Source organism: Littorina saxatilis, linkage group LG7, assembly GCF_037325665.1.
Source record: "Littorina saxatilis isolate snail1 linkage group LG7, US_GU_Lsax_2.0, whole genome shotgun sequence".
Classification (NCBI taxonomy): domain Eukaryota; kingdom Metazoa; phylum Mollusca; class Gastropoda; order Littorinimorpha; family Littorinidae; genus Littorina; species Littorina saxatilis.
The window spans coordinates 55,387,372-55,404,817 of record NC_090251.1 but is presented as its reverse complement, the minus strand read 5'-3'; the positions used below and the strand labels follow the sequence as shown (position 1 = coordinate 55,404,817).

General features: G+C 39.6%; 1 protein-coding gene across 3 annotated transcripts in view; it reads right to left on the bottom strand.

Annotated features, from left to right (window-relative positions):
- The window catches only part of LOC138971848 (tRNA (guanine-N(7)-)-methyltransferase non-catalytic subunit wdr4-like), a 204,013-nt gene that overhangs the window by 172,223 nt on the left and 14,344 nt on the right, over positions 1-17,446 (bottom strand). For all 3 annotated transcript variants that reach the window (XM_070344679.1, XM_070344680.1, XM_070344681.1), the window contains one exon: positions 15,194-15,271. In XM_070344679.1, the coding sequence (XP_070200780.1) occupies positions 15,194-15,271 (78 nt within the window). The remainder of the gene's footprint in view (positions 1-15,193; positions 15,272-17,446) is intronic.

Sequence of the window (17,446 nt, the reverse complement as noted above, 5' to 3'; positions counted from 1 at the left end):
AAACAATCCATGTCGCCAGTGACACCTATGTCAATCTGCTGTTTGTATTTATTCCCTACAAACAATCCATGTCGCAAGTGACACCTATGTCAATCTGCTGTTTGTATTTATTCCCCACAAACAATCCATGTCGCAAGTGACACCTATGTCAATCTGCTGTTTGTATTTATTCCCCACAAACAATCCATGTCGCAAGTGACACCTATGTCAATCTGCTGTTTGTATTTATTCCCCACAAACAATCCATGTCGCAAGTGACACCTATGTCAATCTGCTGTTTGTATTTATTCCCCACAAACAATCCATGTCGCGAGTGACACCTATGTCAATCTGCTGTTTGTATTTATTCCCCACAAACCATCCATGTCGCCAGTGACACCTATGTCAATCTGCTGTTTGTATTTATTCCCCACAAACAATCCATGTCGCAAGTGACACCTATGTCAATCTGCTGTTTGTATTTATTCCCCACAAACAATCCATGTCGCAAGTGACACCTATGTCAATCTGCTGTTTGTATTTATTCCCCACAAACAATCCATGTCGCAAGTGACACCTATGTCAATCTGCTGTTTGTATTTATTCCCCACAAACAATCCATGTCGCAAGTGACACCTATGTCAATCTGCTGTTTGTATTTATTCCCCACAAACAATCCATGTCGCAAGTGACACCTATGTCAATCTGCTGTTTGTATTTATTCCCCACAAACAATCCATGTCGCGAGTGACACCTATGTCAATCTGCTGTTTGTATTTATTCCCCACAAACAATCCATGTCGCAAGTGACACCTATGTCAATCTGCTGTTTGTATTTATTCCCCACAAACAATCCATGTCGCAAGTGACACCTATGTCAATCTGCTGTTTGTATTTATTCCCCACAAACAATCCATGTCGCGAGTGACACCTATGTCAATCTGCTGTTTTTATTTATTCCCCACAAACAATCCATGTCGCAAGTGACACCTATGTCAATCTGCTGTTTGTATTTATTCCCCACAAACAATCCATGTCGCGAGTGACACCTATGTCAATCTGCTGTTTGTATTTATTCCCCACAAACAATCCATGTCGCGAGTGACACCTATGTCAATCTGCTGTTTGTATTTATTCCCCACAAACAATCCATGTCGCAAGTGACACCTATGTCAATCTGCTGTTTGTTTTTATTCCCCACAAACAATCCATGTCGCAAGTGACACCTATGTCAATCTGCTGTTTGTATTTATTCCCCACAAACAATCCATGTCGCAAGTGACACCTATGTCAATCTGCTGTTTGTATTTATTCCCCACAAACAATCCCACTATGCACAGTATGAAACCACGTCACTGATAACTAGTATATGTCCAAGCAGCGGGATGCTCTATCACATGCAACATTCCTGGATACACATATCCATGGGGGTAACCTCACAGGACGATATGATACAAATAATAAAAATACCGAATCTGTGTTGGTGTACATGATCAGGGGTGGATCAGTTGCTTTGTAAGGGGGGGGGGGGGGCACTTTGAATCGAAAGTGAATGTGATGGGCGCAAAGCGCCCGAATTTGCTAGGGGGGTCCGGGGGCATGCCCCCCCGGGAAAAATTTTGCCCAAAGAAGCAAAATGGTGCCATCTGGTGCCATTTGAACTTAGAAATGGTCATAGAATCAGCATAGAAAAATCTTTTTATATTTAGTCAAGTTTTGACTAAATATTTTAACATCGAGGGGGAATCGAAACGAGGGTCGTGGTGTATGTGCGTGTGTCTGTGTGTCTGTGTGTGTGTGTGTGTGTGTGTGTAGAGCGATTCAGACTAAACTACTGGACCGATCTTTATGAAATTTGACATAAGAGTTCCTGGGTATGAAATCTCCGAACGTTTTTTTAATTTTTTTGATAAATGTCTTTGATGACGTCATATCCGGCTTTTCGTGAAAGTTGAGGCGGCACTGTCACGCCCTCATTTTTCAACCAAATTGGTTGAAATTTTGGTCAAGTAATCTTCGACGAAGCCCGGACTTCGGTATTGCATTTCAGCTTGGTGGCTTAAAAATTAATTAATGACTTTGGTCATTAAAAATCTGAAAATTGTAAAAAAAATTAAAAATTTATAAAACGATCCAAATTTACGTTTATCTTATTCTCCATCATTTGCTGATTCCAAAAACATATAAATATGTTATATTCGGATTAAAAACAAGCTCTGAAAATTAAATATATAAAAATTATTATCAAAATTAAATTGTCCAAATCAATTTAAAAACACTTTCATCTTATTCCTTGTCGGTTCCTGATTCCAAAAAACATATAGATATGATATGTTTGGATTAAAAACACGCTCAGAAAGTTAAAACAAAGAGAGGTACAGAAAAGCGTGCTATCCTTCTTAGCGCAACTACTACCCCGCTCTTCTTGTCAATTTCACTGCCTTTGCCATGAGCGGTGGACTGACGATGCTACGAGTATACGGTCTTGCTGAAAAATGGCATTGCGTTCAGTTTCATTCTGTGAGTTCGACAGCTACTTGACTAAATATTGTATTTTCGCCTTACGCGACTTGTTTTTTCTTCTTCTTTTTTTTCGGGGGGGGGGGGGGCACGTGCCCCCTGTGGCCCCCCCCCCCCCCCCCCTCGTCCGCCCCTGATGATCGCTTACACGAGCTGATTTTTCAAGAAATTAATTCATAGAACAAATCCAACTCTGGGCAGAAAGCAGGCAGTATGTTGATTCTCGGTATGTGTCCAAAGTGGAGGGAAGGCCTCGAGCCTCATCTCGTGTAAAAGCGCGGCCAGATGAAAAACAAGAACAAGAACAAGAATTTAATCCGCCATATAGCATAAAAGCCATTGGTATTCGTCATGGTGTGGAAACAAGCGTACATCCATACACTCCTTGCATTATACGATACACTCATTTTAAAATTAAAGATTTTTTTTTTTAAACCTGAGATGGTGAGCGAAATCGTTTACACGAGAAGGACTGGGCCTTTAACCCGTTCAAGCTGTTGCATGCTCACATCTTGCTCCTCCTTCGTTGTTGCTGTTGTTCAGGCTTGACGTGTGTCATCGTGAATTCCTCCACATATCGCATCAGCTGTTACTGATGGCAAACATACATTGTTTTTTTTCTTGGGTGTGTTCTTGGTCTTCTATTGAAATTTTCTTCATTTGCATTTCTTTTCCGAATCAACAGTGCATTGCCTTTGTGTGAGGGGCAGTTTGCATGTGTTTGTACGCGTGGGAACAAAAGCATCTACCAAAACCACACTCTTGCACATGAGCGATTCGATTGCGACAACATAATCTATGTCGGTCTGTCTCTCTCTCCCTCTCCCTCTCTCTCGCTCTCTTTGAAAGTGGGGCTTTAATTTTAGAAGCAATATACTATCCCACCTCCACCTCCCTTTCCCTTGTTTTCTGAGTGTACTACACAAATTCTACACCGGTTGACCATCTTCAAAATATGGATGATCCCATCAGCACTGTTCTGTCCCTTCTTGTTCTGAGCAACAGAAGGTCCAGCAAGCAAATGTTGTAAACCTGTGCACCAGTTTCCAGCCACCTGCTGCCCCTACACTGCTCCCAACCCCTATTCACTCACTCTTCTCACAAAGGGCAAGGCTCTCCACTCTCATGTTTTACACAGGTAATGTTTGTCAGAGTTGTCAGAGAAATGCTCACTTACCAGAAGAATTGTTTTTTTAAGGTAAGTTATTGGAACGTTTGATTTTTAAAACTACGTCGACCTAGGGGTCTTAATAGTGGACAGACGATACAAATAATTAAACGACAACTACAAGTATTTAGCTCAGTAGGCGTGGAATTCGACATCTGGTATGAATATGGTCAGAGTTGACAGGAATGACAAAAATAATCAAATTAATTAGATAGGACTTACCAACAAAGTTTTATCCCTGTGAGTGTGAGTGAATTTCGATATCATGCCCCCCCCCCCCCCCACCCCACCCCCCTTAAAAGCAACACTGTAAAAGAGTGTCCAACCACCATCCCCTCTACCGTACGACCCACACAGTCTTCAACAAAGGGATCCAGCTCCCTGCTCCACTTACACGTACCAGCTAAGGTTTTAACACGGGAAATTCTTACTCTCAGTTTGAGCCAAAGCTGCTCAGTCCGGCGTGGTTATTGATTACCAACACAGCTGCAATGCCATTAATTTTCGTCTTAAGGTTCTCCCCGGCCGATGGCAAGCAGATTGGTAAAGAAACTTTGCAAACATCGACACAAGTGCAAGAGGCCCCCGCGAATTATAATGGCTGTCTGAGAAACGGACGCCCAACATCCAACGAGCGCTACTGCAGCGGCTAATGATTTTCAAACATGGCTTAGGACGGGGCTTAGTCCTCTTTTCAATCGCTAACGACGCTAAAAAGGGAAAATATGATTACATCGAGAGGGAGGGATACTTGGTAAGAATTAAAACGTGGCTAAGGAAACGGAGAGGGTGGGTTGTTAAACAAATTAGTTAAAAAAAAGAAAAAAAGGTTTGAAGCTATTGTCATAGTATTATTTATTCTTTGAAGTCATTGAAATCATTTAATTTATTAGTTGTACATTTTATACATTTCAACCATAAGTAATTGTGTACGATTTTATTTATATTGACCCTTTCATTTAATTAAACTCCTAACAGCCCCATCAATCCCCTTGGGTGTATTTAAAACAAGACCTATGCATTCTTGAAACACTAAACCCTCTCAGAAACTTCATCTTGGGCCAAGAAAAGAAATGAAAATATATCACTAAAGGCAAATAAGCCATCATACTACTGCATTAACGTTATTCTCTCTTATTCATTACATTTGTGTGTAAAGAAACGACGATCATTGAAAACAAAAACCACTGTGCGACAGAAAGTCACCGTGTACTAAGCTAGATTAATTCAGGTGCATATTGCATGCTACTTGCTATTGTTAAAGGTTATTGTATTAAGAAGGTATGGTCTTTGTTGAAACATTATATCCAACACGTTATTTATACAGGTGACTTTCAAAGACATTTACTTTGAACCGAGTTTGACATATCCGGAACCTGAAGATGTGTTCCAGCTCAAAACAGCCATGCAATTGTATCCTTTTTTAAGATGGAAGTCGCTTGTTTATTCTAATACTTCTTGTTCTTTCTATTGCCATGACTTTCTATTGCCAGGAGACTGGTAGAGGTACCGCATAACTCTCAGTTACTGTTGTCTACACATGTTTTCTTACTTCCCTTTGTTATTTTACCATGTAAATTATTCACGTGCTTCCTAGGTCGTGGACGACCCAGAGCCTCACAAATGTGTCTGTATCTCTAAAACTATTGGGAGTTTTGGATTGAGACTTCGTGTAATCTTCAAAAACCATAGAACCTTCCTATCGACCAATTTGTACAGATGATCTTTGTAAACCAACAAATAAACAATGACGTCATTTAAACTACACAGTTCGGATGTTGTGGGTCGTGGACGAACCATACGGAATTAAAGATGGCATTTTACGTTGTTTATTCGGATAGCGTGGGTCGTGTACGACCCAAACTCTGCAAAGAGGCGGTAAAGAGTGTATCCTTATTCGGATGGCGTGGGTCGTGTACGACCCATACTGTTTACGTTGAATCCTTCTTTAGAAAGTATGGGTCGTACACAACAAACATCATCCGAACTGTGTAGTTCAAAGCGTGCTCATATGAAGGTTAAGAACCTGCTGGCCTAAGGTTAGTGTGGCATTTGAAGAAGCCAACAGTTCACTTACGTCACGGGAATGAATAGGCCGAGAACAAACATGAGATCGAAGCTTAATCGGTCTCAGGCGACCTCCTTGCTTCTCAAGACAAGACACAACAATACAACTGTAGGGTAAATCATGTACGCTGTATGCAGAGCCAAGAGAATAAAAATTTCGCTTGTGAAAATCCAAAGAAATCAATTCAATAAGAATTTGATATAATGGACATGAAACTGCTTGGCCGTTAGTTCGAGGCAAGTAAACAATCCAAAGGAAGTGGGTTGTTTAAACCAAGGAAGCTCATACAGTGGGATACTCTTATTAAGACACTAGTTTCCAAACAGAGAATAAGATTGGTCTCGAAATAAAACACCAGAATTAGTCATAATAAAGAAACAAACCCAAGTTTGTGGGACTTTCTATTCATAACATCTGTAAATTTACCTCCGTCTTAAAACTCCCTCTCTTTCATGTTTGAGAAACAAAGGGAAGTAAGCCTCAATTGTGTACGATTCCCTCTCTTTTATGTTTGATAAAGAAAGGGAAGTAAGTCTCAATTGTGTACGATTCCCTCTCTTTTAGGATTGATAAACAAAGGGAAGTAAGCCTCGATTGTGTACGATTCCCTCTCTTTTAGGATTGATAAACAAAGGGAAGTAAGTCTCAATTGTGTACGATTCCCTCTCTTTTAGGTTTGATAAACAAAGGGAAGTAAGTCTCAATTGTGTACGATTCCCTCTCTTTTAGGTTTGATAAACAAAGGGAAGTAAGCCTCAAGTGTGTACGATTCCCTCTCTTTTAGGGGGGAGGGGGGGAGTATCTTTAACTTGTTAACGCAACGAACAAAAGATAATTATGGAGACCACCCACCCACACCGACGGCCGTTGTAACGATGTCATCTTTCTGCCTCTGTCACCTGTCTGACTCGATATATACTCGAGACTGAAACGTTGTTTCCTGGTCAAATTAAAGAAGTGAACTTATTTAAGGACGAAAAGCATGTCAGTTTCTTGCATGTGAAGGAAATTGGTGGTGAAATGTAATTGAGTTCACCCCAAAATTCGATTTCTTCGAAAAACTTGTACCGAGTGGCTACGTCCCTTGAATGAGAAGGGAAACATTTTAGGATGGAATCAAATAAGTTTAAATTAAAAAAATTGTTGGACAAATTTGACCCCATGAATGTAGAGTACCTAAGGTCGATCGTCAGTAGTGAGTGCCAGGGTTCCACATCACGTAAAATTGGAGGTATTATACCCTCTGACCCCCCAAATCACGTACGAGACGCTCTTTGAAAGGGTGTCGGTAAGTAACAATTATTTTGCCAAGAGGTATAATAACGTACAACTTGAAAGGCAAAAAGGTATGACTTTGATCGTTTTACAAACGGTACGACTGGTTATGCGACGCTCGAGTTTTTTTGTTTTTTCCGCGGGAGACTAATTTCGGAAAGCTTCACCGGCGATCTCGACACGTGTTTACTGTCTCCAGGAAGTTGGCGCTGTCAGCGTGACCAGAGTTACTTCCCCTCCGCTATTTTCGGTTCTGTTGGTTCCGCGAAGACCGCGAACGTGCAAGTTTGCAGACGATCAGTTTTGTCACTGACTTTGTGTTTGAAAATGCCACGACCAAGAAAGCCTGCTGCAGTTGATCCAAAACAATGAACTTTGACGTTTGCGATACCTGATCCTGCTGAAAGTGCTCAAACCAGTTCAAATGATCTGACTTTTCAGAAGTGGAAAATTGAGTTTCCATGGCTGAGGAGAGACCCAAGATTGCCGAGCCACCAAGGCTTCAAACATTTTTGGAAGGGACGGCTCAAGCAATTTTCAACGATCTGCTCTTGTTAGACATAACGAGAGTGACCAACATCGCCTTCTTTCTTTCTTTCTTTCTTTATTTGCTGTTTAACGTCGTTTTCAACCATTCGAGGTTATATCGCGACGGGCCAACATCGCATATCAACAGGGACATTCACAAACAGTGATGGCAAAAGACAAACAATACACGATACTTCGAAGCCTTAGCCAGTCAGACTGCCGGAAACAAAAGCCATGCAGACGACGGAAACGTGTCAGCAAGACGGGGGGCGGTAATTTCCGCGCATATGTAAATTCCGCGCTTGTAAAATACATGTATGCTCCGCGCAATATCGGGTTGTAACTTCCGCGCACGAATTACTGGTTCGGCTCATACAACTTGCGCGCGTGCACCGACAGGAAGGAATACGTCAAGTCCATGGCCTGGAAAAATTTGCCGGCCATGCTGTGACTTCCCCCCTCTTGTACCTTTGCTGCAGTCTCTGTGACTGTGATACCAGACACCCGAAATTTCTGTAATTTCTGTTATATAATAAGTGAACAAAATATTCTTATACGCATGGTTTAAGTCTTCATTCGTTTTTATCGACTTGTCTGTGTAATAAAGACGTGTTCAATATATAGATATACAGTGTCAGTTTTCATGGATATACAAGTGTCAGTTGTTAATGTCTCAATGTCTCACATTTGACCGAGCAAAGACACGCGCGCTAGTTTCACATCACATTTTGCTAAAACACGCGCGCATCTTACATATACACCACGCGCGGGAGTTTCACATGCGCGGAAGCTTCAAAATTGGGAAAGTGCGCGGAGTGTTCATGCACCCCAGCAAGACGTGTGTTGATGGAGACCGTACAGTTCATGATTGATGAAGAAATCCCAGATATCAAATTCCCAAACTTGTCGAACACATGGTAACTCACTCTCTCTCTCTCTCTCTCTCTCTCTCTCTCTCTCTCTCTCTCTCTCTCTCTCTCTCTCTCTCTCTCTCTCTCTCTCTCTCTCTCTCTCTCTCTCTCTCTCTTTCTCTTCTCTGATCATGTCAGATTTTAAATCGCATGAATTACAACAATGAAAAGGCTTTAGTCAACAGAACCGGGTGAAGTCAAAGCTAAGGAACCGACTCTCAGTGGAGAGACTGACCAAAAAAATGATGATTAAACACGTAGGCACTGACCTAAAGCGTGACTTCACTGGAAGGGCATTGCAAGTGCACGGAGCCATGAGGAAAAGGAATCTGTTGACAGTGGCTGTGACTTGCAAAGCAAAACACCAAGACTTCACCCAAAGACTGAGTTACAGAGTAATATTAGAGCCATACAGTTGCAACGCCCTTTCAATGATGCCACGCTTTAGTGTGTTGGAACTTAGATAGATTGAACTGTTGTTGTGGAGAGACACAGTCACAAGTGTGTTGCAGATGTGAATTTCAACAGGCACTTGATAGCTGTGTTGTTAATTTGTAACCAACAACTGAACAGGCAAATAATTTCAAACGTATTGACACTCCTAGTCATAATAATGTTCTTGTTGTTGTGGAACTGAACTGACTTTTCATAGCATTACCCTGAATTTGTGGGGGAAAAAACTGTGTGGCACTGCACTGTTGAACTCATAATTGTCAGTTGGTGGCTGGGTTCTGGGTTATTAATAAAAGTTTCCTGTTCAGGATTTCAAGCCAGTTAACTGTTCATTTTGTGAAAGCTCTCAGCCTCTGACTAGTGTTTTGATACCCCGGTAATTGCTGTAAATGTGTAAGTGTTATTCACTTATTGTAATACTACAAGCAAGAATTTACACATATGACATTTCACAATGGTCATAAATTATTTCCTTTATTCAATGCACTCTCAAATTGACAATGCAATTTGCACACATTTACATCATGCACTTGCAACAGTGATGGCGCTAGTATTTTTTCAAACCGGTACGCAAACTTTTATGATGCAAACAGTCCAGAAAAAAACGGTAGGGTCAGTGGAACCAGTAAGAGTCCAACTCGGAGTACTGGTTTTATTGTTTTACCAGCGAAACAAACCCGGTAGTTTTAAAAATCAACCGGTAGACCATACCGGCAGCCAATTTTGTTCCTGTATTTTCTCGTTTCAGCCGGTAATATACCGATGATTACCGGTTAACACCAATACTGATGCAAGAACCTGGTAAAACAGCAAAGCAATACACCGAGTCGCCGACAAATACCCTTTGATCAATCAGGAAAGGGTATGAAAACCCTTTACTTTTTTGGTGAAAGGGTATGAATACCCTTGACCTCAGAGCCTGTGTGGAACCCTGAGTACTATCGAAGGATGTTTGTTTTGTTCAGTGTGGACTTTATACAAGATTAACGAGGCCGAATCAGAAAGCTAACAGAGGCAGAAATCCGTCATTCCATAAGTAAACCTAACCATTTCTTATTCCTCAATAAAAAGAAGAATCCAATTCCTACTGAAACTGGTCGTTTTCAATTGATTTATCAAACTCTTGAAAGGGAGGAACTTCATCACTGACTGAGCTATGGACAGCTAGACATGAACACTGTGAAAATAAACACAAAGAGAAAGAAGACTGGTTTATATTACCAGTGTCATTCACATGACAAGCTATGATTTATTTTTCAAAGGTATCAGAGCAGGAAAAAAAGAGGCTGCGAAACTGTCCTTAAATCGCCCGATACGAGCTGCCACATTTTTTCTCCTTTTTCTTTGGGCTTCTCCGTTGTCATAGAAACATCATTACTTGTGATGTTCTCTTGGTTTATAAAAATCGGCCGCTGTCAGATGACAGGATTGTGCGAGAGAAAATTTTTTAACAAATTAGTCTGTGGCAAAATTTCTACAACCATCAGAGACCTGCTGCGGTTTTTATTTTCTATTTTTATGAAAGGCGGAAAGAAACAAAGCAGATGACGCCTAATCTGCCGATCAGACAGCACTCCAAGTCTTTATATACCTTGAATATTGCACTAGTTGGAAAAGAAGTGAGTCTAGGAGATTAGAGTTGTGTGTGTGTGTGTGTGTGTGTGTGTGTGTGTGTGTGTGTAAGTGTAAGATCTGTCTGTCTGTGTCTGCGAAAGCAAGAGAAACACGAAGACGAAAAGAACAACAGAGACTGACAACGAATAGAAGGATTCGAAATGCAGGTTCCATCAAGAAAGAGAACCACAGGTATTAACAAATCAAAGCAAAGAAAACCAAGCCAAAAAGTTCACACAAAAGGGGGAAACTGATAGAGCCAGGAAATGTGTGATGAAAAATGCAGGAACAGAAAAAGGAAAACAAAGTAATAGATAGAGATGGTGAAACCAGAAACAGATGATCAATATTAAATATTGAAATAAACTTCAGTTAACGTTTTTGAACAATAAATTCATACTTCAATTATTCTCTCAAAAGAGCCTGACAACAAAATAAAACAACCTGAATCTTGAAGTCTTATCAAGTTATGCAAGGATCAATGAAAGTCTTAAATTACACTCCAGTAAACTGTTTCTAACTAAATGTATTTAACAAGAAGAGCAAACGCTCGATCGAGTCACTTTCGCAGTTCTGAATATTATATGAGGCATCAGATGGACAGGAAGAAATTGCTATTCACAACACAATGAGTCACGTTCACATAAAATTTGAGCCCGGTCACTTTTATAGTTTCCGAGAAAAGCCCAACGTTAAGTTGTGTGTTGCCGAACAGAAAAGGCTAGTTATCTCCCTTGTTTTTCTGATAACGTTCGTAAAAGGCTACAGATGTAAATACTTTGATGTAAAGAATAATCCTACAAAGTTTCAATCACATCCGATGAACTTTGTCAAAGATCTAATGTCTAATTTTTCCTTTGACGCTGACCTGTGACCTTGAAAAAGGTCAAAGGTCAACGAAACCATCGTTAAAGTGTAGAGGTCATTGGAGGTCACGACTAAACAAAATATGAGCCCGATCGCTTTGATAGTTTCCGAGAAAAGTCCAACGTTAAGGTGGTGTCTACGGACGGCCGGCCGGACAGACTAACACTGACCGATTACATAGAGTCACTTTTTCTCAAGTGACTCAAAAACCAGAACCGTCTTGCTCTTGGCTCTTACATCATATACCACACCCTGGGAAAAAACGTGTACAACTTGGCACAAAATGCTTAAAAGTCTAAATCTTCAGAATTCATAACTTATACTGACTTACAGGTGGCTTTGAATACGAGAGAGCTGAGTACAGGGATCATTAACTTCATCTGTATCAATCTGTATTAGTAAAAGGCCTTTGTCTATCTATCTCGTATCTGTCCGTCCGTCACACTTTTGACCGCTTAGCTTATAACTTAGTGTTTATCAGCCGATGTTGAGCCAATCGCTTCGCAAACACTAGATTTATATGCAATTAACCGCTCATGCGAGGTTTTCTTTGCTTTCAGTTTGGGTGTTTCATTGCCGATTCGCCCCAAATTCGGTGTGAGCTTGGAAATATTTATTTCAGAGTCTTGCGCAAAATTCCCAAATAATTTCCGAAGTTATAATCAAAAGAAAGTGCGTTTGGCCATATTATTGCTTACCGCAGCCAGCCCTTTTTGACCCAAGCACAGAACAATAATCCGGTGTGTCGTAGTGGTTAGTGCACTTGCCTCTCAGGTTGCCGTACAGGGTTCGACTCCCGATCGGGGTGACATTTTTTCCGCGATCTACAGTCAACTGGGTATCAGTGTGATTTGTATTTGATTTTTGTTATGTGTGTGTATTGCTGTTGTTTTTTGTGTATATATATATATATGGGCCTTTTTCAAAAAATGTTGTACTTTCAGACCAAAGAAAATCCAAAAACAAAATTTCTTTCTTTATTTGGTGTTTAACGTCGTTTTCAACCGTTCAAGGTTATATCGCGACGGAAAAACAAAATGTAAGAACTAAAACTTTTATTATGCACATCTTGTTTGTAAATCATTTTTGGACCGTATTCTTCATGTGCCCTTTTTACATGCCAACTTAATGGAGATTAATTAATTTTTATTAATTTAATTGGGAAAAAATGTCATTCCTGTTACCAAGTTTCACTTTTTTTTTTTCAACAATGAAAAGTAATAGTCGGGTCTTTTTTGACTATCATTGTGTTCTCCAAAGTTATTTCAACATTCTAAGGAAGATTTTGATTGAAAAGTTTCACAAAATAATTTTTCATCCACATAAAGAGCTCATAATTCTCAAACACTTGGCATTTGGATGGTCGCCAAACTTAATAAAATGAAGCATATGTCATGCATTCCAAACAGACCCCTCTGTGACTGAAAAGTCACTAAGACAAAGACAATATTCTGTTGTCTGCATTAACTGATCATCCATTCATTTATAATGAATTAATCAATTATGTAACAGGAATGACATACAGTAACAGGAATGACATTTTTAAATGTTATGGCATTGACTCAGTTGAGACTTTCTGTTCATCAGAGTTGTGGCAAAATAATATGTTCAAGGATCATATTAAGCAAATGAAAAATAAATTTATAACTTCTCAACTGCTTCATAATGTCATTTTTCTTTGCGCAGAACAACATTTCTGAAATGATAAGGCGACATACAAAGTTAATTTCTAAGAACGCCAATACACTCGTGGCTGTTAGCAAATAATAACATTAATACAATATTTAAAAAAAGCATTAAAACTGGAATATTTTTATATTTCAAATTCCTGGAAAATATTTCTAACGGTGGCTTTGTCTCTTATAACTTACTCTTACACACTAATCGCAATAAAAAACTAATGACATTTTAGTGACGCGGCCAGTTATGGTAAAAGCAAGTTTATTGCCAGAAAGGTACTTCATTCCCCTACCGTTTGAAACAAAGAGTTTTATTTTTCATCGATTAGTTTTTATGCAGTGTACTGGAGACCTAGGACACCCTCCAAAATCAAATTCGCACAAGCAAATTTGCAGACACTAAAAAAATTTAAAAAAATTAAAATAAACAAGAGTGACCCCGTTTTTTATCTCAAATTGAAGAACAGCTCATTTTCTAACCATACACATTGATTTGGTTCAGCTGTTGTGCCTAGTAGTGTTGTTTTGTCATTTTGAAGAAGATAGGTATCAGCCTTGTTCAATTATCAATTCACCAGTGTCGCCATCTTGCAAAAAAATCATGGCCTTATTCTGATAATGAAGGTTTTCCATATTACAAAAATACCTACTCACCTTTTCTCCTTTTAACAGCCACCTAGCTTTTGATCTTATCAATCTTTTTCTTCTTCAAATTTTCCAACTGGGTATTTAACATTTCAATCTGTAATAAGGACTCATAGGTCCCATTATTTTTCTAATAACTGTAGTGTAATGTCATCATTAATTCTTTTTTAATATCTATTTCTCTTTTTTTCTTTGTGGAGGCGTAGGCGTAGGCAATTGTCTTTCCTCTAATTTCCATTAATAAGGTTTCAAATAATAACTGATCTATTCTGAATTGTATTTCATCATTGGGTATAAAATGTATACCATCCATGCGTAAAACTTCTTCACCTTAATAATTATTTTCTTTAACTCATTAACATATTCACTATCAAACATCTGCGAGGATTTTCTTTTTGTCATCAGTTGTTTTGGGTTATCATATGCAACGCGTTCAATGCAACTGTGTTGCAATGTCAACACTATATTTTGTATTATTAAACTGTTTTCCACTTTTGTAGTGTGAATACAAAAATATGATTTTTTTCTTTTCTTTTCTTTATATTAATGTATGTGCGTCTATATTAAGTTTCTGTATAAAAGACAGGTTGTAAGATTAGGTTCTCAGTCTGCCTGAAACCTCTATTAATTTGTAATAAAGTCCAGTTTCAGTTTCTCTCTCTCCGTCCGTCCCTCCCCCCTCTCTCTCTCTCCCTCCCTCTCTCTATATCTTTCTCTCTATCCCTCTCTCTCTCCCCCTCTCTCTCTCTCTCCCTCTCTATCTCCCTCTCCCTCTTTCTCTCTCTTTCTCTCTCTCTCTCCCGACTGTGTTAGTACTAGTAGCATTCACATACGGGTCAAACCCTAGATTATCAATAAACTTGCAGCACGTGAGTATGAGCCAAATTATAATCAAACTCCCAGTATTTTAGCACCGTTCAATTTATTACCAAACTTCAGTATGGATAGATACCCACTTTGTTATGAAATCCAAAAACAAAGAGACTGCCGCTTTGTCATTGTTTTGTTTTTACCCATCTAGAAGTGGTTATGGCCTGTGTGATATCAAATATATTATTTGAATTCCGCATGCATTTGAGCACATCGTGGCATGATCTTCCCAGACGTATCGCAAATTTATAGTAAACAAGGCATAGACCTGGCATTGACCAGTGGTTACTGACAGACTTTACAGACCTTTTCAGCACTGCACAGTAATAGAAGTAGATGCTGAGGGAAGGATGAATTCAGCCCCGAAAGTGGTTTTCAAGAAACAGCAAAATATACACACTTTTCAAGCTGCTAAACCACCCACTAAACACTAAGAAAACCAGGTCTAAAAAGTCAGATAAATTTTGATAGGATAAGAATAGAAAATGTGAAAAAGCACGGTCTTAAATGGGGGAGGGAAGGGTTAAATGGGGGAGAAGGTGGTAGAGAATTAAAAGCGGGGTTGTTCTGTAAGGCAGAAAAATGCCTTCAAAATGACAAAAGAACAATGACTTACCTGTCTTCATCATCTTTTTTGTCTGGCTTGTCAGCATTAAGAGAAGGAATGTTAAACGTCTGAAACAGGTTTGGTTCCCTGAAATGAGATCAAATACAGAAATGAATATGGGGAGAAACTGATGCAGGTGTTTTCTTAAAAACACAAGTCACATCCATTCCTGTGATAACAATTCTGCTCACTATCTCCGATCTGCCCAGTCTGTTTCATGGGATAAGACCATCCCTCCATTTGGACATCTACACTGTACCTTCTTCTTCTTCGTTCATGGGCTTAGACTCCCACGTTCACTCATGTTTTTTTAGCAAGAGTGGATTTTTACAGACATGTATGACCGTTTTTACCCCGCCATTCAGGCAGCATACGCCGATTTCGGGGGAGGCATGCTGGGTATTTTCGTGTTTCTATAACCCACCGAACTCTGACATGGATCTTTTCCGTGTGCACTTGGTCTTGTGCTTGCGTGTACACACGAAGGGGGTTAAGTCACTAGCAGGTCTGCACATCAGTTGACCTGGGAGATCGGAAAAATCTCCACTCTTAACCCACCAGGCGGCAGCGACCGGGATTCGAACTCACGACCTCCCGATTAGAAGGCCGACGTCTTACCACCACGCCACTGCGCCCGTCATACACTGTCACTGTACCAAAACCCAACATCCGACTTCTTCTTGTACGGAGTTGAAATTTGTTAATGAATAATGTTCTCAACAGCCACTCGTGCTCTTTCAATAAATGTGTGCATACAAAACTCCGAGTCTACACAGAGAGCATTTGGGCGATTAACTTTTGATGCATGTCCAAGATGCGGGATGGTTTTATTCCATGAAAACGCCATGCCAGATTTGAACTAAATTGAAGATGTGAGCCAATTCATTTACAGGGCAAGGAGTGAGCATCAAAATGGTAAAATATTATGAGAAATATGTAGAAATTTGTTGAGAATATGAGTATCTTTTCCAAAGCGACCACCATAACCACACACTACCCTACCACCCAAAATCTAAACAAAAGAGAAAAAAGAAACAAGTCCAAACAAAAATATAGACATGTACATCCATCCCACCAATGAGGAGAAGAAATGAAGATAAAAGAGTGAACATGCCAAACCACTACTCCACTCTCTCCACTGGTTACAGTGATGGCGCTAGAATTTTTTCAAACCGGTACGCAAACTATTATGATGCAAACAGTCACACAAAAAACAGTAGGCTGGTCATTGGGACCAGTAAGCGTCCAACTCGGAGAACTGGTTTTGTTGTTTTACCAGCGAAAAAAACGGTAGTTCTAAAAATCAACCGGTAGGTCATACCGGCAGCCAATTTTGTTCCTGTATTTTCTCATTTCAACCGTTAAAATACCGGTAATTACTGGTTGACGCCAATACTGGGTTATCTCTTCAAAGTCTGTACTCTCTATCATAATTTTTTTCTCAGACTTCTCCTGTCTCTCTCTTATCTTTTGACTGTTTATTATACATGTACACATACTCTCTTTCGACAGATTCGCTCCTCTGCTGATTCCCGACTTGTTCACATTCACCGAGTTATAAATTCGTACTGTCTTGTGCTGTTCTTGTATCGGTGAGTACAGATATCTTTTGCTTTTTAACTTTGTTCATCTCACCACAGTCACTTTGTTGTTTAGATTCACCAAGTTAGAATTAAAACCTTCGGTTACAGGTTACTATGCTCCCCCTAAACAATCAAAACTACCTCCCACATAACAATTTTGCCACATCAGATCAACCCCAGCCTTTAAAATAGCTTTAAAGGCCGAAATGTTTAAAATAGATTTAGATCCCAAAAAGCTCTCTGCCTGATCTAGCTGTATAAAGAGATGGCTGTCCAAAGTGAGTGTGTGTGTGGTGTGTGTTTGTGTGTGCGTGTGTTTAAAGAAGATATTTTTTTCCAAAAATCTAAGTTACACTTTTTTTCTCTGATTATTTCTTTAATAATCTGGCAAAGTGCACAAGAAATTCTTAGTTTCATGATCCATTTAATACTAATAGGTTCTTTGCTGAGGTATATAATATATATATATCAAATACTGGTCACTATTATCTCTCACAGAGATATGATTCCTCCAAATATGTTTAAGCTTGTGGCATTATTACAGCTCGTGTATGAGTCCATCATTTCAATTTCACTCTTTTTATATTTAGTCAAGTTTTGACTAAATATTTTAACATCGAGGGGGAATCGAAACGAGGGTCGTGGTGTATGTGCGTGTGTGCGTGCGTGCGTGTGTGCG